Here is a 24271-nt window from a genome sequence, read left to right as displayed (position 1 = left end):
ATTTCCTATGCCGAGTGGTACTCAGAAATAGAAATGGGAGAAGTGGGAGTGTGATTCTTTCAAAAAGTGCCCATGAATGCTAAATACAAGCGGAAAAACAAGATATCCTAAACATCCAGTAAGAGATGGGTGCACCTTTGGACATGAAAGTCGCAATTATACATGTAACATAGTAAATCGGGTTGGGTCTTTTGTCATGAATATTGAGTACATTAAATGAACTCAAAATGTTCGTGCCCTGTTTATCTTATTTGTTCTTTATATACATAAAACAATAATTTGTTCTTACTGGTGGTCCTGTGGGTCCAGGGGGGCCGGCAACACCTGCTGGTCCAGGCAAGCCCTGAAAGAAATTGGATATGTTATTTCACATCAGTCTAGGCTTCTCTTGCCTCCTTCACTCTACAAGATGCAACAACACTATTAACATGACTTAACAGAGCAATGGCAATGTTATTGAATGCTAATTAGATGATCACATTTACTTTATAATTATAAGACTATTGCCTGGCTAATGAGCAGGTGACAAAGTCACAAAGGTCCAGAGAGATTTGAATGGTTTACTGCATTTGGGAGATATACTTGCTGAAAAATTTTGTTAATTCACATGCAGAACACTTCTTTCTTCATTGTGCACACATCCTAGACATACACTAGGAAGGAGCAGAAGCAACTTATTCCCAGAAGCAATGTGCAAACATCCTTTTCACTAGTTCATGAACATCCAATGCGAGGAACACTGAATCGGTCAAGAATAATGATGTCAACCACATTTTGATGTTTTTCCATAGAATGTTGTACACGGTCTAGTACTGAATCTCTGCTCTGATATATTAAAAAAGAAATGTATGAGATTCTGGCATATTCAGTTGAAGACAGCAAGACATGTCTTCCCTCAAAGATAGTAACCTCATGCGAATTTAGGTAAATACAGTTTCATTGAGAAATCTTATGCTTACCCCTGGTAGTTATGGACAATAGTGAAGAGATTGTCCTCTGAGAAATGTAAGTAAAGTATATAAGGAGCACAAAAACAATATTAAAGTCAAAAAATCAATCATGAAACTTTCCAAACAAATTTGGAAAACTGAAGAAAAATGTAATGAATAAAAAGAACACGAATTCGAAAGGGGATGGGGAGATATAAATAAGAAACAATGGGAAGGCAACAGTCAAAGTAAATATATAAGGCGTCGGTGACCAGGAACTAAATACCAAGTCTAGCAGACTTCAGTAGCACCAAGGTAGGAGGCAGCCTATAGAGAACTTCAACCACTTTCTCCAGCCAGGGCTCCACCATACATTAAAGTTCCCACTGCTGATGGCTCTTATGCAAAGATACCCTTCTTCTGTCATTTATTTCACTTGTCTGACCCTTTAGAAGCACTTACAAAGCTTGGGACAAGGGTAAGCCACAGGTCTCAGCAAGGCAGACAGCAGTAGGTCCAATCCCCTTTAGGCTTCTTTCAGGCCCAGTTATCTTTCGGGTCTCTGGTAGAAGGAGCCAATAGCCTCAGTGGTCTTGTGGTCAATTAACTACTTATTGGTGACCTAGTTAATGTTAAAAGTAGATCTTTGACTCTGTCAGTTAGATTGACTTAGACATGCATCTGGCTCAGCTTCTGTTTTTGTGCCTTTGGTTCACTTTTGACATATTACTAAGACATTACCTAAAAGCAAGAATTATAACTGTATTACCAGGAGCGGTCCATGCTGGTAAGAGTGGTGAGGCGGGGTCGGGGTTAAGGGAGGGGATAACCGACTGTCGCTGACGAGGGAAAATGAATTATTTATTTCATTTTTCCTCATCGTCTGTTGAGTCCCCCCCCACCCCGCCTCACCACTCTTACTTGCAAAGGCCGCTCCTGAGTATTACCTTGCGTGAGGAGCAGATCACATTCACTGATGTGTTTTAGCAGCACCCCGATGATCCAGAGTAAAAACATATGAGGAGTGGTACAAAAGGTCGCCAGCCTTAAAAAATATATAAGAAAGTCATAAAACCCTGCAATCCATTTTTACAGACATAAATTAGTAGGAATATATTTGATGAATTAGACCTGGAAATGTTAACCCTGATCTACATCAGACCAGAATCATTTGGTGAGTAGTAAAAGAAGGGGTAGCCTTTATGTTGGTTTTCACAGCAGGATGCACCCCATGCTGAATGCCATTAAGGCCAGGTCTGCCAAGTGAGGGGAAAGAGCAAGACAATATCAATGGCCTTAGACATCCATTATTTGTTCTCTCTCTTAGACCAAGTGGTATTAATGCTCTATGCAAATTTGGTATCATTATTTTGAGATTGACCATAAGCGGTGTTTGAATTCATTGGACAGACTGAAGTACGCGCTTTAATATTGACTATGCAGTGCTGCCAGGACAGCCTCATAGCTGCCTTATCTTCAATGAATTACATCCCCTCCTCAGCAAAAGGGTAATAAACATTATCAATGAGTGTAATATATTATATATTCTATTCACTGTGGGAAACTGTGGCAGGACTTTCCCTGTGCTGGTCTGCTTGTACTTCATTGAGTGGAGGTGAAGAGGTGTTGCACAGTGCCCGGTGCATCATGACAGACTGTCAATCACAGTTACTGATCTGTGCGGCTACACCAGTGGGTTCCAAAGTCCAAGGGGAGATGAAGACAGATAATCAGCTTATCCACATGGACCCACAGGATCAGTGTGCTTGCTCCAGATGTTAACAAGCGTTGGCGTAGCCAATAGGTCTCAACTTTGGGACCTTGTAAGTGTTTGGCCACGCAGTACATTATCCTGGGTGCTGTGACACCAGGGACTGATGAGCTATACAATTACTACACTGCATGCAGTCTGATTCAGGAATACATGCTTGCGTCAGGAAACATTTATGGACACATTCCAAGGCTTTTTAATCTACAGACCGAAAGACAAGGGTCTCAATGCAAGTCAACAGCACTATAAAATTTTGAGTGCGACTGCATCACTAGAAAATTAAACAGCCGGCAGTGGCGTAGCAAGGTCAGGTGGTACCCGGTGCAGAACATTTCTTGTCACCCCCGCCGGAAGGAAACACCCCTCCACTTCCTTATCCATACACTCTCTGCGCATATTTGCATAACAGCGTAGCAACATAGAGGGAGTCGCTGCTTAAAAACTCCACCGGTTAAAAATAAAGAATGGATAACCCTTGTTCAAAAGAAGTGGAAGTGCCGAGACAGGTTGGGAAAATAGTGCTAGCTTTTTTTGAGGAAAATACCTGTTACAAAAGTTGAGTTATGCAGTCATTTCTGTCTCACACGTTATTAATTTGATTTGTATTGCTCAGCTAAACACTCCTCCCGTACTCTTACCTATCGTCTCTCCAAAGTTTCGAACACTAAATAATTCTTGCTCTCTTGCCTGCAACACTGAAAGTCGTGGAGAGAAAACAATAGCGAGTCAGGCAGCAGGCGTATTTCTTCCCATTTTGTCACCCCCTCAGTAATGACACCCGGGGCGGACCACACCCACCGCACACACCTTCCTACGCCACTGAGAGCTGGAAGACTCACCGTCAGGGGCAAGTTATGCTTAACACAATAAGATGACAAATTTAACACAACTCCTTCTGAAAACTATGCACTAAATTTACAAAAATCCAATTGTTTGAGAAGAGCATTAAACTTGCTATATGTGAGTTCATGGACTACCACCTTTCACTGTGTTGTATTGCAGAGTATTGGCAGTATTACAAGAAGAGTGAAGGGTGCTGTCAGTAGTATCAGAAGAGTGTGTGAGTGCTGTTGGTAGTTGTAGAATGTGAAGTGCTTGCAGTAGTATCAGATGCAAAAATAGCAATCGATGGACAGCATGCTGCACAATGTCAAACATTCACCCCAGTACAGAGATCTGGGCCTAAATCCATCGTTTTTTTTGCTCACCATGCCATTCCAGTTTGAACCCAGCCACATGTAAATCAGTCTTGACCCTGCCCCCCTTGGGAACAGTTCAGTCCGAAATGCATTATCAGATCCTCCCTGGACCGGAAACAAGCATCCTAGTACCAGTTTCAGGGTATCACCCCTCATCAGCCAGGCTAGCTTTACTCCAGTGGCATGGAGAGCACGGTCAGTAGTATCAGAAAAGCATGAGAGTGCTGTCAGTAGTATTAGAGAAGTGGTATGCTGTCAGGAGTTGTAGAAGAGTGTGCGAGTGCTATCAGTTATTTTTCAAGGTTTTGAGAGTGCTGTTAGCAGTATTAGAAGAACAGCATGCTGTAAGAAATATCAGAAGAGTTTGAGAGCACTGTCAGTAATATTTGAAGAGTGTGAGAGTGCTGTTAGTAGTATTAGAAGAGCAGCATGCTGTCAGTAGTGTTAGAAGACTGTAAGAGTGCTGTCAGTACTATTAGTAGATTGTGGGAGCGCTGTCAATAGCATTAAAAGTGTGCAGTCGGTAGTATCAGAAGAGTGGTGTGCTTTCAGTAGTGTTTGACGAGTGTGACTGTGATGTTAGTAGTATTAAAAGTGTGTGAGAGTGCTGTTAATAGCATTAGAAGTGTGCTGGAAGTAATATCAGAAGAGTGGTGTGCTTTCAGTAGAATTAGAACTGTGTGAGAGTGCTGTCGGTAGTATCAGAAGAGTAGTGTGCTGTCAGTTGCATTAGAGGAGTGTGAGAGTGCTGTCAATTACATTAGAGGTGTGCTGGCAGTAGTACCAGAAGAGTGGTGTGCTTTCAGTAGTATTAGAAGAGCGGGAGAGTGCTGTCAGTATTATTAGAAAAGGGTGAGAGTACTGTCAGTAGTATCATAAGAGTGGCATACTGTCAGTAGGATTAAAGTGTGCGAGAGTGCTGCTAGTGGTATCAGACAAGTGGCGTGCTGTCAGTAGCATTAGAAGAGTGTGAGAGTGCTGTCAATTGCATTAGAAGTGTGCTGGGAGTAGTATCAAAAGAGTGGTGTGCTTTCAATAGTATTAAAAGAGTGTGAGAGTGCTGTCAATAGTATTAGAAAAGTGTGAGAGTGCTGTCAGCAGCATTAGAAGAGTGTGAGAGTGCTGTCAATTGCATTAGAAGTGTGCTGGCAGTAGTATCAGAAGAGTGGTGTGCTTTCTGTAGTATTAGAACTGTGTGAGAGTGCTGCCAGTAGTATCCGCAGAGTGGTGTGCTTTCAGTAGTATTATAAGAGCGAGAGAGTGCTGTCAGTATTATTAGAAAAGTGTGAGAGTGCTGTCAGTAGTATCAGAAGAGTGGCATGCTGTCAGTTGCATTAGAAGAGTGTGAGAGTGCTGTCATTTGCATTAGGTGTGTGCTGGCAGTAGTATCAGAAGAGTGGTGTGCTTTCTGTAGTATTAGAACTGTGTGAGAGTGCTGGCAATAGTATCATAAGAGTGGTGTGCTTTCAGTAGTATTAGAAGAGCGTGAGAGTGCTGTCAGTAGTATTAGAAAATCATGAGAGTGCTGTCAATTGCATTAGAAGTGTGCTGGCAGTAGTATCAGAAGAGTGGTGTGCTTTCTGTAGTATTGGAACTGTGTGAGAGTGCTAGCAGTAGTATCAGAAGAGGGGTGTGCTTTCAGTAGTATTAGAAGAGTGTGAGAGTGCTGTCAGTAGTATTAGAAAAGTGTGAGTGTGCTGTCAGTAGCATTAGAAGAGTGTGAGAGTGCTGTCAATTGCATTAGAAGCGTGCTGTCAGTAGTATCCGCAGAGTGGTGTGCTTTCAGTAGTATTAGAAGAGCGAGAGAGTGCTGTCAGTATTATTAGAAAAGTGTGAGAGTGCTGTCAGTAGGATCAGAAGAGTGGCATGCTGTAAGTAGGATTAGAAGAGTGCGAGAGTGCTGCCAGTAATATCAGATGAGTGGCATGCTGTCAGTAGCATTAGAAGAGTGTGCGAGTGCTGTCAATTGTATTAGAAGTGTGCTGGCAGTAGTATCTTAAGAGTGGTGTGCTTTCAGCAGAATTAGAAGAGCGTGAGAGGGCTGTCAGTAGTAATAGAAAAGCATGAGAGTGCTGTCAGTAGCATTAGAAGAGTGTGAGAGTGCTGTAAATTGCATTAGAAGTGTGCTGGCAGTAGTATCACAAGAGTGGTGTGCTTTCAGCAGAATTAGAAGAGCGTGAGAGTGCTGTCAGTAGTAATAGAAAAGCATGAGAGTGCTGTCAGTAGCATTAGAAGAGTGTGAGAGTGCTGTCAATTGCATTAGAAGTGTGCTGGTGGTAGTATCAGAAGAGTGGTGTGCTTTCTGTAGTATTAGAACTGTGTGAGAGTGCTGGCAGTAGTATCACAAGAGGGGTGTGCTTTCAGTAGTATTAGAAGAGTGTGAGAGTGCTGACACTAGTATTAGAAAAGTGTGAGAGTGCTGTCAGTAGCATTAGAAGAGTGTGAGAGAGCTTTCAATTGCATTAGAAGTGTGCTGGCAGTAGTATCTGAAGAGTGGTGTGCTTTCAGTAGCATTAGAAGAGTGGGAGAGTGCTGTCAGTATTATTAGAAAAGTGTGAGAGGGCTGTCAGTACTATCAGAAGAGTGGCATGCTGTAAGTAGGATTAGAAGAGTGTGAGAGTGCTGCCAGTAGTATCAGACGAGTGGCATGCTGTCAGTAGCATTCGAAGAGTGTGAGAATCCTGTCAATTGCATTAGAAGTGTGCTGGCAATAGTATCAGAAGAGTGGTGTGCTTTCTGTAGTATTAGAACTGTGTGAGAGTGCTGGCAGTAGTATCAGAAGAGGGGTGTGCTTTCAGTAGTATTAGAAGCGTGTGAGAGTGCTGTCAGTAGTATCGGAAGAGTGTCAGAGTGCTGGCAGTAGTACCAGAAGAGTGGTGTGCTGTCAGCAGTATTCGAAGAGTGCAATAGTACTGTCAGTAGTATCTGAAGAGAGTGAGTGCAGTTAGTAGTATTAGAAGAACGGCATGCTGTCAGCAGTATCTGAAGAGTGTGAGAGTGCTGTCGGTAGTATTTGAAGAGTGTGAGAGTGCTGTCAGACCTATCTGAAGAGTGTGAGTGCTGCTAGTAGTATTAGAGGAACAGCATGCTGGCAGTAGTATTAGAAGAGTGTGAGAGTACTGTTAGTAATATCAGAAGAGTGGCGTGCTGTGAGTAGTATTCGAAGAGCATGAGAGTGCTAACAGTAGTATCTGAAGAGTGTAAGATTGCTGTCAGTAGTGTGCGATTGCCAGTCTGTGATGGGTGCATGAGTGAGAATTCATAGATGTGGATGAGATGGGGTGATGTTTTTGAATAAAAAGAGAAGGTTCCTAATGGAAACAGGGAGATAGGCAGGTGTTAAGAACTCAAACCAGCCTATTAACATAGGGCCTATAGGTAAAAGCAGGACTGAAAGGGGGGCGATATGATTCATGAGGGAAGGGAGGAGCTGCGATTTGCACCTCTTTTGCAGAGTACTGCTCAAATATGGTGTCCGAATTAACACAAGCTATTAAAATAGGCACACAATAGGCCATACTGTTGTTACAGAAAGCTGTGAAAAGAGACATGAAAATCAAGATTGAGTGGAAGCTCAGTGTTTTGCATCAGAAAGCCAATCACCCTTAAGCTTCTAACAGTGAGTCCAGAGAGAGCGTTTGGAAGAGTTTATGAATAAAACATGCAGAAGAGTAAAAATAAAGGAAGGGCTTGGGGGAAGCTATAAGAAAGAGTCTTGAATCTCAAGAAACAAGAGCTTTGCAATCCTTTTAAGTGGTATTAAAAGACAGATTTGTATTTTATTGGTGCAATTATGCAGCATTTTTTACAGAACCTCAACAGCTACCTCAAGCCAACAACCATTGGAAGTGTGTGCATACACAATTGAACTGGACCATAGACCAACCAAGTTAAACAGTGTTTAAAAACCATTACAAAAAAGTAGGACCGAACAGTGACAGATGAGACATCCTTAAATTCATTGCAATCTGTCGGTTGCAAATCGGAAAAGAACTGATCTCCAAAATGGAGCATAGCTAGGGTGCAAATGATAACTGCTCAGTAGATGCGCAGCACTCAGGATAATGTGCTGCATGGCTAAATACTTATAAGGTCCCAAAGGCGAGAACGATTGCATTGCAAATGCTGGTTTAATACAGCTCATGTTCTCAATGGGCAATATGCGCACAGTTTGGAACTGCAGGCCAACTGAAATGTATTATTGCAGCATATGAACACTAGAGGGCACTCAATCGTCAGCAATCGTAACAACCGGATTATGAATGACTGGGTTTTTCTAATAAGAATGTATACAAACACTAGACCTCAAGTTGTAAGGCAGTCATTCATTCTGCACTCCACAGTTTCTTTTCTATCAATGGAAGCGATGGAATATGGTCAGAAGTGAACAATTATTATTATTTTATTTTTTTGTAATGCATTAGATCCAAATTTATTTTCCTTTTTTAACCATTTATCATCAGGTCTCGCTGTCATTTGTATACATACCATTCTGTAATAGCGTGTCCTACAACATCACTTCTAAGCACCGTGGTTTGAAATCACAATCTGCAGATCACCGCATAATTAAGTGGTGAGCGTTCTTCCTGCCCGCCACAATTTTAAATAACGCCTACTATAACCATTAGGAGGGAGCTGCACCTGAACGAGGGGCCCGACAAGTAAGACAGGTGAGGTGTGAGCGAGATTAATGGGCGGGGCAAATGATCAGTCGTGCGGATACATAATATAATAATTAGCACTACATCAAAAATGGAGTGGGATATAAGTCCCGGTGAAAAAGAAGAATACAAGTTATGCAGGTGAGTGAGTGAGCAAAGCAAGCACGGCTCGAGCCTGGCTCGGGCTGCAGGTCTAGCTCAGCTCAGGTTCCATGGGAATTCTACATTTTTAAACACAGCGTTAGATGCTTGACAGCTGAGCACACAAAAGGTGATTTTTGGCTGCGTGTCTGCACCGAGCTGAGCTGCAGTTCACATGCATCCCTCTTAAGACTTGACGGAGGCTGGAGTCCGCCATGTTGTGTAATGGCGGCAAATGCAGGGGTGTGGCAGTCCAGGGACACCTGTCTAGCACCCTTTCAAATGGGAAAAAATGTTCTTTTAAAGCTCAGCCTGTGTCTACTAAAAGAACAGATGTTGCTTTAAAAAAAATGTTTCCAGTTTGGGAACACAGTGAGGGAAGCATGTAATTAACCGGGGGCAGCTTCGCCGGAGCGTATATGATACCACCCTATTTGTGGTTTTGTATTTCATCAATGCTGTGTGACCGCAATTGCAGTCACAAAGCATTGGTACAGAAAATTTCAACTTGCAAATCAAAGGGGGAGGTCCTTTCACAGTCTCCTCCTATTTGCAGTGGTTTGCAAAAGCCCCGTTAGCATTCACAAATGCTTTTCTGTGGGATAAAGGGGCTTTAATACATTGTAAGAGAAAGTTATGTCATACAAACCCTCTGTTTTAATGAATTGCAGACTTTACGCCTGTAAATTATCTTTGTACATGATGCCTCTAGCCTATTAATTTAGGAATTGAAAATATTCAACAAAAGCATTGTTTTTTAGTGATTGTTAAACCTGGACCCTTTTTGTAGGATTATCCCCAAATGTTTTGCCTTTTGCCTCCTATTTTTCTGTGCCCTGTTTTCATTGGCTATAGGATTCTGGGCACTTTACCACTGCTGATCAGTGCTAAAGTGCATATGCTCTCTGTGTAAATTGTGAATATGATTGGCTATCCATGATTCCCAAATTTGATTTACTGATAAGTCCCTAGTAAAGGGCACTGAGTGTGCCAGGGCCTGTAAATCAAATGCTACTAGTGGGCTTGCAGCACTGGTTGTGCCACCCAGTAGCCCTGTAAATGTGTCTCATAACTACCACTGTAGTGTCTGCACATGAAGTTTTAAACTACCATGCTAACCTGGCAAGTGCACCCACTTCTCTTTTCTTACATTTAAGGCACCCCTCAGGTAGTCCAATGGTACCCCCATGGGCAGGGTGCAGTGCATGTAAAAGGTAGGACGTATGCTCGTGTGGTTTACATGTTCAGATAGTGAAATACTGTGTATTTCATTTTTCGATGTGAAAAGGCGGTCTTTCCCATAGGTTATCATTGGAGCTGCACTGTAACATGTTACATGTGTAACTTTTAATTGGAACAAGATAGAAAAATTGAGTTTGGGCTCTCTGAACTCAGAATTTTTTAGCACACCTTTTAGGAGAGGTGTTTTTTAAATTGAGTGTTTAAAAATGAAACTTTTAGAAAGTGGGCATTTTCTTGTTTTACCATTTTGTGTGCCTCTTCCTGGTTGCGTATTCACCGTCTGGTTTTGGAGTGACAGGAGCTGTGGATGTGCATTCACTCTAGACAGTCACATGGGGGTTGAGGTGTGCCTGTTCTTGCCTGGGTGACTCATCACTGGGCTGAATAGACCTGGTATGCATTTAGAGTGGTGGGAGGAGTTTCACTAGCACCTAAATAAGCTGTGTCTCCTTTGCACAATGCTGCCTCCAATGCTGGGAGCTGTGTGAGGAGAGCTGCCCCTGAGGTGTGTGGGGTAGGATGGCCTGCATTTGCTGCTCCTGTCTGGAGCATGGAAAGGACTGGATTGTTCTTTCACACATTTTTCAAGACAACACGTGGTGAGTGCTGTATTTTCCACCTTAAAAGTGAAAGCGTGTGTGGAGCACTTGTTGTTGCAGTTCAATGCATGGTGAGCGCTTTTTTTTCTGCTGAAAACAAGAGTGCTGTGCTGTCCAAGTTTAGAGCATGTGGAGCACTTTTTCGTTGTCTGAAAGCGCATAACGTTTACTCCATTGGTGTCCCTACTTCAGAGCCCCAGTCAAGCGCATGCCGGCTGCGCCCACACAGCCCACTCCAGCGAGGGAGAGGGCCAACAGCAGCAAGAAAAACCACTGGGGGGGGAGCACTTGAATGCAGGAGGAGCGCCGGTCACCCGTTGGAACCCCGCTTCAGTGGGGCCCCATCTCCAGGAAAACCTCAATACTGCTCAGACAGGCTGCCATGGCAACCAGTAACCAGCACGGAGTCGACGTGGCAGCCCCACCCCTTTGAGCCAGATGACCGCAGAGCCCAGAGGGTCACCTGGGGGAAGCCACACTGCCATACCGCCTCTAGGACTTTTTGCTTCCATCATGGAGAGACCACAGCAGCACTGCATGGTCACGGACAGCTGGTAGCTCACATACCTTTGGGGGCACTTGAGATTTGAATGGTGTGGCAGGGTGAGACCTTGACAGAGGCCCCTGCGGGGAAGTTGGGCACGGGTGGAGAAGCCCCATCAAGCTCGTGGTATAATGCCCCACAGAAGCACCAATGTGCCAGACTCCAGGTACTCAGGAGAATCCCAGGGTAGCCCCCACAACCACATGACTGGAGCCTAGGTGCGCTAGGTTCCATGGTGATATCTGGTGATTTAGGTGTAACCTAACTGTGGCATCCCATGCCCTGATGCCATGATATAAGTTGTTTGAATCCTTCTTCAGAAAACATAATTAGGTATTATGTTCAGGAACTGTATAACATGCACAGTAATGGTTTTTCATAATGTTTTATAACGTGTGCAACCTATGAGTAATTGCTTTGTTGCACTAAATGTGGTGTCATGAAAATTGCCAAGTTGGGTGAGTGATTTATGTGATTGTGGTCTATGTGTTTTATATACAAAAACTTGAGATATTTTTATATAACCTTGTGTGGAGTCTCTTTTGTGGTGTGCCTAGTGTGTCACTGGTGTGTGTGTGTGTATTGCACAAATGCTTTACACATTGCCTCTGGGATAAGCCTGACAGCTCTGCTAAGCTTCCATGGGGGTGAGCAAGGGTTTTCTTGGGTGTGTTACTCCCTTGCCTTGACTAGAGTGGTGGATTCTGCCTGGCTTAGGTGCATACCCTAGCCAACCAGAAACCCCATTTCTAAGAGTGATCATGGCACAGAGATGGAAATATTATTCCAATTTCCAAACAGCACTAAGGCAAGTTGGATTCAAATCATGGCTTCCACACTATGCCAACCTGTGCAAGCCTACATAAATCACGTCACTTCATTGGATGTCAATTAAATCTCAAACTACCAGGAAGAAATTAAATTCAGGATGTATGCTATAAACACCTCACTTATAAATTGTTTTATAAGACAAAAGTAGTGTTCTACATACAATTATAACACTGACTATATATACAGTGCACATGACAAAATGATATCTTATGGTTCACTCATTGCAGTGTTGCAAACGGAACGGAGATGGGGAAACGTTTATGCTTGAAAACTATTACTCATAACAGATTTCAATGCCGTGATATACTCTAGTGTACTAAAGTGAAATACAAGCTTCCAAGAAATAACCTATTTTTAATTTGAAAGAGTCTATAAGATATTTTACATGATGTTCGTTGTATCATTTACATGGTGATAGAAGGCTATGAATTTGCACCTCCTCAAAAAAGTGAGGTAGGGATTATTCATAGGTGTGCATGAGGGGAAAGTGAAAAGAAATCTCTATGCTAGAATATGTACAGATGTCTTTTTTCTTAGGCATGGTCTCTGATTCCTTTATATTAATCTTAAATCTATACTGGGGAGATTTTTTGAGTGAGTGGGGGAATTTCGAGCTCATGTATTTTCATCCTCCATATTTCTCAGGGACTCGAGGACAAATATAGTATTTTCACTTAATTTTGGATTCCTGTTCTTCCAGGAGTAAAATAAGGAATGTATATCTCAGATCATGAGTATTGGTATATCTTTCTGCAATTTATTTACTATGCATGCTGGAGCCGAAACTGAGGCAAGCTTCTTATCAACAAATGAGAACATTTGTATCCCTGAAGGGCCTGCGCTGAAAAGGAGGATGCAATCAGATTGGACTTTAAATCTAGGTAGCCAATAAGAGAAGAGGCTGGCTTTGGAGGCATAAGTGAACCTATTGATGCATTTAGAAGCTGTTTAGGCTTCTAACAAGGGCCTGAATGAATGAATCTGGGCATAGGAGATACAAAAGTGATTCAAAGACGATGAAAGGTTTTATCATTTCAAGTAGGTCTTACTCCAAGTAGAGCATTTTCAGTTATGGTTTACAGCTATGGTTTTATATGGTTTAACTTGAAGTGATTTCCAATGCACTATGCCACAGAGCACAAGTAGTCTTTCCAACTCATCCCAGTCGACTGGTCCAATCACATGCAAATTCCATTCTCCCTAACCGGCTCACATACCAAACCATATGGGCAACCCAAGAGAGAGAAAATATGGTTCAGGGACACGTCCAACCTTGACACAGAAGCAATGGCCATCATAGCCCTTCCCACCCTAATTTCTCTCACACCTCATATGGACATTTATGCGGTCACCAACAAGTACAACTCCTGCATGGAATCCCTTATAGACAAATCTGCACCCTTGAAATGCACATTATCCAGACCTAAACCCTCCAGGCCGTGGTTCTCTAAAGAGCTTTATGAAGGAAGAAAGCTGATCAGAAAATGTGAGGAAGAATGGAAAAAAGTGTCATCTCACCTGAGTATGACTAAGCTTCGCAAAGCAGGAAAACATTATAAAGACCGAATTCTCAGAGCATAATCCTTCCATATCAGAGCCCTCGTGAATTCGGCAAAGAATAGACCAAAGCGCCTGTTTGAGGTCATTGCACAGACTACTGATCCCTCCACAACTTAGGCTCCTAAGTCATCAGTGGCCTGTTGCAATAACTCCCTGGATTTCTCTGATAAAATGGTTAGAGACATCCATATTTCCCTCCCCATCAAAGACTACCTTAAAATGGTTGAGACTCTACCATGAAAATCACTACAATCATTGTCATCCTTCTCTCCAATTCTGAACAGGACCTACAATGAACCATCTCCAAAATAAAACCCTCAAACCACCATCAGGATGCCATCCCAGGTTCTATCAGCAAATAGCTTGCCACACACCTTATCCCCATATGGACCACTTTGGTGAACTCCTCTCTGAAACAGACCCGCTCCCAGAATAACAAAAAATTGGTCAAATCCCCCCTCTTGAAAAAAACAACCTCTTGATCAAGAGAACCTGAACAACTACCACCCAGTCTCCACAGAAACTGAGATCCTCCAAATAGTCTATGACTCCCTCAGAATCCCCAACTCCGGCAACTCCAGCAACTCCTGCCTCCTGGTCCTCTTGGATTGATCCGCTGCATTCAACACTGTCAACCATCTCTACCTCCTTCGTACTCTTGAGCTTCACATGAGATGTGGAGACACTGCTCGCAACTGGTTCTGCTTATATCTATCCAACTGTTCCCAAATTGTGAAAATGGGCAACTCACTCTATAGACCAGTCAGCATTCACCAAGGGGTCCCCCAAGGTCCTATCCTCTCCCTAACCCTCTTTAACCTCTACCTAGAACCTCTTTGTGTGATTCTCAGAAACTCTGGGATTCTCTTCCACCTCTATGCCAACGACACCCATATATACTTGAAATTATCTTCCCCAGAAGACGTTGCCCTGCTTTCAAAAACTCTCTGAAAGTTTCAAAACTGGATACCCAACCACCATTTAAAACTCAACCCAACTTAAACAGAATTTCTATTAATCTCACCTAAAAAACCGAAAACCTTCCTGCCCTGGATGGTTGCCCCGCCACTGTCCAGAGTACCAGATCACTCAGCATCACCCTTGATAATTATCTCAATCTTCACAGCCACATTGCAGCCATTGCCAATAGTGCACGACTCCTATTTAGGCAGCTTTGGGGCATCAGACAATTAATTATTGAACAAGACCTCAAAATAGTGGTTCAGTCACTTGTTCTCTCTAGACTAGACTATGGAATTGCCCTTCCCTCAAGCATTCCCAAGGTTCACCTGGGCCCACTGAGAGCTACTCTGCATGCTGAGGCACGCTTCGTTTTAGGTCTCGAGAGATTTGACCACATTTCCCCAGTCATGCAAACCCTCCACTGGCTCGTCATTGAACCGAGGCCCAATTCAGATTCACTTGCATTACCCACAGAGCGCTGTACTCCTCTCCACCCTCCTATCTGAACAAGAAACTGAAAATCTTCAGAGCAAATTGTTGCCCCATCCCTGCTACTGGAACCCCCCATATTCACTCGAGAGCGATACATGAACCAGTCTTTTTCTGGACGCGCCACTACAATCTGGAACGCTATGCCTCCCTCCCTCTGTCTAACTACCTGCGTACTAACCTTCAAAAGGTCCTCAAGCTCCTCCTTTTTGACAGACGTCTTGGGTAATTCACTCTCAACCAGACTTCTGTATTCACTCCACAGCAATCTGACCTGCCTGCGTTAGTTGACACCACCATCAAAATTCATGCTGTAACTGTGTATTTCCTTTGCCCAATTGTTGTAGCTGTTTCTTGTGCTTACTCCTGCACACATCCACTGAAGTAATCATTTAAGTTTAATTACTAGTAAAGTAATCCTTATATCCTGCATGCTGTAAAGCGCTCTGATGCCCTTAGCCATGTCTGTGCTAGATAAAATTGCAAAAAATAAAAAATCAGTGTTTTAGCTAAGAGTCATCTGACTAGAGTGGGTGTAATAAATTGGGTTATTGGTTGAGGGGGATGGAAGCCCTACTTAGGCAACAACCACAATCTTGGTCAGAGTAAACCACAAAGTCACTAAATTAATCAGTGCTTAACACTCTGGTAGATTGGGACAAAGCAGTCAGACTATTTAGAGTCAAAGTGTAAAGTATTTATGCAACACCTAAATGGTAAGGAAGTAAAAACACAACACAAGCAATATTCCAAACTAATTTAGAAAAATGTGATACATTTTAAGAAATAAAATGTGACAGGAGCAACAAAAATCCAATTGGTGAAACAAGTGAGACACCATTTCAAAGGTTTCAGTCAGTATTGTGCCTCAAATCACAAAGAGTCACTCATGATTATCTGGTCGTGGTCAACCATGGGAAAGTCACAATTTCGGGCTGACTGGGATGGACCACGGGCCGCATAAAGGGACCGGTTAAGTCCCACTGAAAAAGTTACCTTCTCAAAGTTTGGCACGAAGAGTCCAGAACTTTAGGATTTCTTTGTTTTATGTAGAGGAGTGCACTCTAGTGCTAACCAAGGGTTTAGGACCTGATAAAGCACTTCTTGGGGATCAGGAACTCACTCCAGCAGAGGTCAGCAGGGTTCAGGCAGGTCAAGTTGCAGGTCCAAGCAGATCCAGTTGCAGCAGCTCAGCTGGGTAGTTGAAGTGAGTCCTCTAGAGCTTGTTGTATCCCCGTAGCTCAGAAGAGGAGGTCGGCCAACTGACCCTTGGTGTCATTCAGATAGCCTGGGATGAATGGAGCAGGTTCAGTTTTCCTTCACGCAGAGAGCAAGGCAGGCCTCAGGCAGCAGTTCAGGCCTCTGGGGAACAAGGCAAGCCTCAAGCAGCAGGGCAGTCCTCTGGAAAACAAGGCAGTCCTTCCTCTGTAATGCCCGCAGGTCCAGAAGTGTACTGAAGAGTTGTTTTGAAGGTCTAATATTTATACCTGATGCAAGCCTTTGAAGTGGGGGAAACATCTAGGCTACCCCCACATCTGCTTCTGGAAAGTTCCTTCCTTCCCCTGCCAAGGGTCCAAGAAGTCTGGAGTGAAAAAGACTAGTGTCAGGTTCCTTAGTCTGTGAAGGGCATGGAACAGCTCCTCCCCCAAGCCTTCCTAGCAGGATGGCCCTCTCCCCGTGACACACAGGCCCTATTCTCACTGTATGGGCCCAAGACATATTCTTAAGTGGGAGCCATCAGTAGACCCAGGCAGCTGAAAACTGCTAGAAAGCCAAAGAACCTTTTAGGCAGGAAAATGCCAACTTTCTAAAAGTGCCATTTTCAGAATTGTGACTTAAAATCTGACTTTACCATTAAAGAGGGTTTTAAATAACAAATAATTTGAGCCCAAACAGGACATTTCTACCTGCTATCAATCAAAGGGTACCACTTATTACATGTAATAAGGTAACGAAATGTTATCCTATGGGAGAGGTATGCCTTACAGTAGTGAAAAACTAGCTGAGGAGTTTATCACTACCAGGATATGTAAAACTTAAAAGCACATGTCCTACTTTTTATGGTTCAAATCTTTTTATTTATCAGTTTTGGTCATTAACACATACTCACACCCACATCCATAGGCTAGTGAGGTACATAAAGGAGGATCAACTGTGTAACAGGGTGGTCACTGCCAAGGGGTGGGGGGCAGGGTAACAGGGGGAGGGTGTAAGGGATGATCCCTCCCACACAAAATGCACATTGTGTACTGTTCTATATTATTAAGCACGGCTGTAACTGGTGTCCAGATTACGACAGTCTCTCTCCATCGCGGAGGTCTTTGTTTGGACTCTTGTTGCGTTAAACAAAGAACTTGAAGATATTTTGGGCAGGTTTACTCACCAAAGTCCCATGGTAGAAATTGGAGGCATGAACCCCACATTTTATCAAATTGCGGCAGCTTATTATCAAGTGAGGCTGTGAGCTTTTCCAGTCCAATAGTGTCCCTGAATCTGAATAGTCAGTCTTTATGGTCCAACATGCAGTCGGTTCTCAACTTAGAGATGTTGGACTGCTTGGCTGCATTTAGCGCAGCAGTGATGGACTTTCTTTTAACCAAGCACCGCGGGTAGGTCAGAGTAATTTGGGAGTCCTAGCAGGCTATAGCTGGGAAAGTTAATGTTCTCCTAGTATTGTTTGAGTTTAAAGCGCACTGTAGGAAGTGCATCTAGGTGCCTGCGTGCCCGCAGTTACCCCAGCTCACTTCTTTGCTTCCACATCTTAATCTCGGGATCCTTGCCAGGGTAAAGCACCAGTAGTGCGTTATTTTGAGCATCGCCTCCTTGCCTGCTGTACTAAAGGAAGAGATGCATGCTCTGTGGAGGATGCCATTCTTTGCTGGTAAAGGAGCATTCCAGATTTGCTTCCCATCCCTGTTGCACGTGGGACTTGGCTGAATATGCCGACTTATTCCAAAAGCCATACAAGTCTGATAGCAGGTCTTTGTCCCCGATTCTCATGATGTCCCAATTTTGAAATACAATTCATCTGCACTATGGGCTTTTTAGAGCCTACCTTAGGGGTGACTTGTATGAATCAAATAGAAGGTGTAGGCCTGGCACAAGGTTTATTTTGTCAGGTCATAATGGCAGTTTAAAACCGCACTTCAGGCTGCAGTCTCCAGTCTGAGACATGTTTTAAAAGGCTTGTTTAGTGGCACAATGAGTGCTGCAGACCCGCTAGTAGCATTTAATTTACAGGCCCTGGGTACATGTAGTACCATATATCAGGGACTCATAAGTAAATTAAATGTGCCAAATAGGTGTAGGCCAGTTGTACTAAGTTTAAGGGAGAGAGCACAAGCACTTTAGCACTGGTTAGCAGTGGTAAAGCGCACAGAGTCTGCCAACAAAAATGAATTCAGAAAATAGGAGTGAAGGCATAATGTTTGGTGGCGACCCTGCAGAGAGGGCCAGGTCCACCAGCAGGTTCTGTCTTTCTTCCCTTCTTTTTCCGCTCTTTCCTATTTCTCTTCCCCTCTTTAATTTCTGCGTTCTATATCTTATTCTTTCATCTGTCTCTTCATTTTTCTACCTCTCTTAAAAATTATATCTAAGTATTGTTTGCTGTTGGTGCGTGTATTACAATCAACATTTGTTTCTCTATATGGTTATAAAGTGGACTTGTATGTCACTGTATTTGCTGTTATTTCTTAATTCTTAATTTGTTCAATAAAATAATTGATACACAGCAGCGCGTTTCTGCAGTCCTCTGCACATCTCATGCGCTTAGTGGTCTTGGAGTGAACATTCTCAACAATGGCCAAAAGGCAAGGGTTGATTAATGTTTTTCTCAATTTGATCCAGAGCATTTGTAAAGGCAAACCTAAAGGGCATTCACAAAAATGTGTGAGTTGCAAGAGCTGAGAGAACATCTATCTCACACTTTAATGGACCCGTTAATAATTGGGGTGAATAAATGGGTGATGTGCACCCATCAATTGAAAAATCTAAAGATGTGTTTAGGAAGGATTGCCATTCATCAGGAAAATACATGTAAGTTGTTAAATTAGCAGAACTTAGGGGCATATCAACAAGGGCTTTATCTCTGCTTTTTTGGCTTTAAAAGCCAAAAAAGCAGAGATAAAACTAGCACCCTATCAACAACAGGGTGCTAACACGAAAATTTGCATGTTAGCACCCTTTTACTCTGCGCTTCCCCTTGCATCTCTAATGAGATGCAAAGTGGGCGTTCCAGAGTAAAGTAATAGGAGAAATGTCGCTAAGCGACATTTCTCCTATTATCAAGAATGTCGCTAACCCTGTTAGAGACAAAAAAAGCAGCGCTAACCGCGGTTAACGCTGCTTTTTTACGTCTGCTAATTTTCAGATTTAGCCATGATATCCTATGGAAGGAGGATATCATGGCTAAGTGTTCCTGTCCCTATCAACAAGGTAACGTGTGATTATCGCTGGGTTTCCAGCGATAATCTCACGTTAGCCTGTTAGCGTGTAGATTTTTATCGCTATTGAGATAAGCGTTGCTAATAGCACGCTATCTCAGCGATAAAAATTCACGCTAGCCGGCGATAATTATCCTCACGCTAAGAGCGCTGAGCGATAATTATCGCCGGTTGTTGTTGATATGCCCCCTAGTAATTTACTCAAATAAGTAGGCATAATTGAGTTATTGAAAGGTTCATGACATTTGCCAATACTTTTGTGAACCAGGCGCACAGGTTTTAAACTAAGTAATTATACAAAGAAAAAATGTTTTTTTCCATTACAAAAAAAATGTCTGACTTACTGGTGATCCTGTTTCTCCATCCACTCCAGCCAGGCCTTCGTCACCCTTCTTGCCCTGTGAAAGAAAGCAGCGACTTTGTCAGAGGCACTGAAAAGCCATTTAACAACTTCTGTTCAATATGGGACTGTAGAAAGTTATTTGTTACTGGCAATAGAAGTGCTATCATTTCGTCCAACTGGTCTACTGCAACTTTCTCCAAATATATTTTATCAAATCGCTCTGTTCCTTGCACAGTGCAAACTTCCTCAGCCCCACAGTGGTTATGTGGATCCAATGCATTGTGTCACCAAAGTTGGTTTCTTCACTTCCTGTGACCAGTCTTGACTATTTTAAGAAACCAGACTATAATCACAAATATTCTGCTGTAACTACCTCTTGCAGTGGCATCTCCTCTGCCAAGGTGGAGGAGCACCGCCCCACTGCTCTCGAAGCACTGTAAAAAATAATAATAACAGAAGTTATTTCTGTTATTATCATTTTATTTTTTGTATCAGCCAGGTTGGGCAGGGCGGGGCTCGGACTCCCGTAACATCCTGGAGGAGGAGTGGTTGCTGCACTCCAAAGTGCGCAAGACTGCTTGGCCGGCCCTCTTGGGCCGGCCAAGCAATAATGCGCACTTTGTATGTTCCACACCAGGCTGCATTACACAGCCTGGTGGGGAACATGCCCAGCATCCCATTCCCCGCCTGAGCGACGAGCCACAGCGCTCAGACCAATCACAACGGTACATTGCCGCGGCGGAGAGATGACGAGGGACGACGGAGGAGAGACGGCTGAGGACTCGAGACGTGGCGAGGAGGTAAGTGTTTTATTTTTTATTTGTATACATTCGCCCACAGGATTCTCCACTCTCGTTCCCAGCCATACGCTATCAACCTCTTGTAGTACTCGTTTTTTAGGCCTTGCTGAGTCAGCGCGCATGCGCTGCTCGGAGAGACTTTAGTAAGGGCTTTAAAAAATGCTACCGCCGGCTACAGCTTGCAGTGCATGTGCGCGGGCGCGCGCTTCAGCAGAGACGCCATATGGCGTGATTACTGCTGCGCGCGCACCACTCGCGCACATGCACTGCAAGCTGTGGCCGGCGGTAGCATTTTTATCTTGCTAATCGCGGCACAGGTGCTTTACTTTTAACATTAAAAGTAAAGCGCCGGTGCCGCGATCATTGCAAAAGTAAAGAAATAGAAACAAACATCTATTTCTTTACTTTTGCTATAATCGCGGCACCCACGGTTTACTTTTAACGTTAAAAGTAAAGCGCCGGTGCCACGATTATAACAAAAGTAAAGAAATAGAAACAAACATCTATTTCTTTACTTTTGCTATGATTGCGGCACCCGCGCTTTACTTTTAACGTTAAAAGTAAAGCGCGGGTGCCGCGATTTTAGCAAAAGTAAAGGAATAGAAACAAACATCTATTTCTTTACTTTTGCTATAATCACGGCATCCGCGCTTTACTTTTAATGTTATAAGTAAACCACTGGTGTCGCGATTAGAAAGAAAACAATCATTGGCATAGCCAATAGGTCTCGCCTTTGGGACCTTATAAGTGTTTAGCCATGCAACAGTTGCATAACTAAATACTTATAAGGTCCCAAAAGTGAGACCTATTGGCTATGCCAATGCTTGTTACTACTGTGTCTAATCCCGTTCAAGGGAAAACTCCCATGTATGCCTAAAGTGGAATGCAAGATGGGGCCAAATTACCCTCGACACAGGTGTTATCCCTCCCAATTCGTTATCCTTAACACTGAGTCTGCAGAATCAAACCAGGTACAATTTGCACACCCAAAAATGAATGGTTATTACCATGTGAACAATATGCACCCATGATGGTGTAACAATTATGACCAAGTGCTTTGTATCTAAATCTCACATGTTGACATACAGGCAAAATTTGAGTACACGTGTTAAGAATGTGCGTAGTGCCTAATTTGTGAAAAAAGAGTCCGGTGTTTGCAGCCGGTGCAATTCAATATCAGATCGTCAAATAGTAAGGCTGATAGTCTTTAATCCGCTACCAGACAATCCCTGCCCTTTAACCTCACTGTTACTGGTTCCCGCTTTCACCCTTTTGACGGTTTTGCTGTCTTTCTCTTCCTTTGGCTTTCCAATCTCTGTGTTTTCCCTCTCTTGCACTCTGTAAACATCTGAAGCAGGAAAATAAATGCCAGTCCCCCTATATAAGTGCCAGTGGCTCCCACTGACAACCACCGGCTCAAATTAAGCACTGTGTGTGGGCAGCTGGTTTAATTGTGAGGGGATTTGAAATACACTAATGCAATAGAGCTGTATTCACTTATCCAGCTAGGATTTCATTTAACAATCGACTCACTCTATCACTTTAATAAATTATATTAATATAACTGGAACCACATTATTCACCAGTTGTGCACATTGTTATGAACTTCTTTAGGATGTGGCACTTTTATGCTCTATCGTCTCATTTTAGACATTTTTTGCGGGACACTCTTAAGGGGGGTTTCTAGCTCTGTACTACATGTACATGAGGTTTATTTTAAATAGGATACAGAGCTTAGTTTGTAACATAAATAAAAAAAAGGCCTGTTACCAAAATTCCTGTCAAGAGGCAGATTGAGGAGATGTGTTGGGCCGTGAAGGAGGGGCTTACCCGTCTCTCTTTTTACTCATGTTCATCCTGCGGCAGCACCACTGTTACTCAGAACCCCTAAATACCTCCTACAGCTGTCCTCTTGGGTCTCCATTGGTCTAGGCTGGAGAAAACAGGGGTGTGGCTACCACTGTGCTGCAAGTGCAGTGCTACTGGGACCCACAGCTGTGAGGGGCCCATTCAACACTGATAATTGTTGGATTTTGCTACTCTAACAGCACTCAAAGGGACTGTTATCCATGGCGTCCTTGCTATTCTATTGGGAGAATACCATGCATGTGGTCCAGGTGGGAGCACCACAGTCCTTCTTTTATTTCCATTTTGATGTATGGAAATAGAGAAACTGCCATTGTAATAGTAGTATAGATAATTGTTCTGGTCATATTTCAATTAATGTATGCATAAGCGCGACGCCATTGCTGAGCTGAGAAACACACACAGTTGGCAGTATCAGGGGCATATTTACAAACCCCTATTGCCACAGGAACGTCACTTTTAGTGATGTTCCTGTGGTGATAAACTCTTCGCCTTATTTACAGGACGGTGTTAAGCCACATAATGTGGCTTATCGCTACCTTGTAAATGAAGCCCCGTAGCGTGAAAGGGGCGTGCAATGGGTGTTGAGATAGGTACTCCTCCGCCACACCCATTGGTTTTGACGCTGCCCCCTATTTACAATGGTGCCGTACATAGGAGGCAGCGTCAAAATTAAGACCAGGTAAAACCTGGTCTTAAAATGGCGAAAATAGGAAAAATGCTTTATTTCTCTTTGTTTTTGCTGTTTCTATGTGTGCTTCATTGTGCAACTAACATAGAAAAAGCAAATTCCCATGAATAATTTTTTATGTGCAGGAAGGTGTCCCTTTCTGGACATAAACAATCATTCCCTCTAATGCAGACACCCTTGCACTATGGTGCAAGGGTGCCTGCGTTGGCACTAGGCAGCTGAATTTAGTGCCAGCGCAGGGGGAAACGCAAGGGGGCACCGTATTATTGTAGATATGGCGCATCCCTGCGTTGATAAAGTGACGGAGCGCGGCGTTAGCAATATTGGAGCTAACCCGCACTCCGCCACGTTCTTATGCATGTGCCCCTAACTTGCTTATGCATGGACCAGATTCTAAACAACGAATATAACGTTACCATCTGCAGTAATATTAAATGTATGGTGCCAGTGTCTGCTTAAAATTGTAGGCCGCATTTGTGGTGCACATAACTTCTGTGTAGCCTAATACAGCAATTAATGTGTCACACAAGTGCCTCTAATCTCCAGATCCAGAAGCAAAAATGGCACTGCTAATTAAAACACAGAGGCTCCATGTTACTTTTACATTCACCTTCAACAATAACTGTAATTGGTACATGAGGTAAATACATGCAAGGCAGATAAAACTGCTATTTTTAACCTGCGCGTCTCAGGTTGATGTGTCCAATTACCCTAACATCGGATTATCCGGGGAGCCCACGAATGCTTTTTAAATGTACGTCACTATGTCGAGGTGGGCGGAGCAACGCCTAATCAGCGCCTCGCGTTACCGCATCATTACTGTAAGCCTGTAAGGTGATGGTGAAGCAGGGGCGTAACAAAGGCCCCCGCAGCCCCCGCGGTGCGGGGGGGCCCCGAGCTCCAGGGGGCCCCCTCAACACTTTACCCTGACCTGACAGCTCCCGAGGAAGCCAATTCCAACTGAAATGCATTTTCATTTGCGCCTGCCCCCGGAAAGTGAAGCCATAGCGTTGCTAATTGTGCTACAATGTAATAATTTGCGCCCAGTGTCGGCAACCGACTTTTGCTAGTCGTGGTACGTCACGTCCTGCTGGCGCCTGTGGCGCAGGAGGGCAGGGGTCAGGCAGCAAAGTTTCTGTGCGGCAAATGGTAGTTATGCTCGCACCTCCGCGGTCAAATGTATAATGAATCTACGTTGTG

The 24271-nt window shown here is 43.5% G+C and overlaps 1 protein-coding gene across 1 annotated transcript in view; it reads right to left on the bottom strand.

The window, feature by feature from the left end:
* The window catches only part of COL22A1 (collagen type XXII alpha 1 chain), a 1010593-nt gene that overhangs the window by 279473 nt on the left and 706849 nt on the right, over positions 1-24271 (bottom strand). Inside the window, exons 24-25 of the mRNA XM_085604869.1 lie at positions 19716-19769; positions 290-343 (exon numbers count right to left, since the gene is read on the bottom strand). Of these exons, the coding sequence (XP_085460995.1) occupies positions 290-343; positions 19716-19769 (108 nt within the window). The remainder of the gene's footprint in view (positions 1-289; positions 344-19715; positions 19770-24271) is intronic.

This window comes from Triturus cristatus, chromosome 5_1 (genome assembly GCF_964204655.1).
Source record: "Triturus cristatus chromosome 5_1, aTriCri1.1, whole genome shotgun sequence".
NCBI lineage: Eukaryota > Metazoa > Chordata > Amphibia > Caudata > Salamandridae > Triturus > Triturus cristatus.
This window is presented reverse-complemented; position numbering and strand designations above follow the sequence as displayed.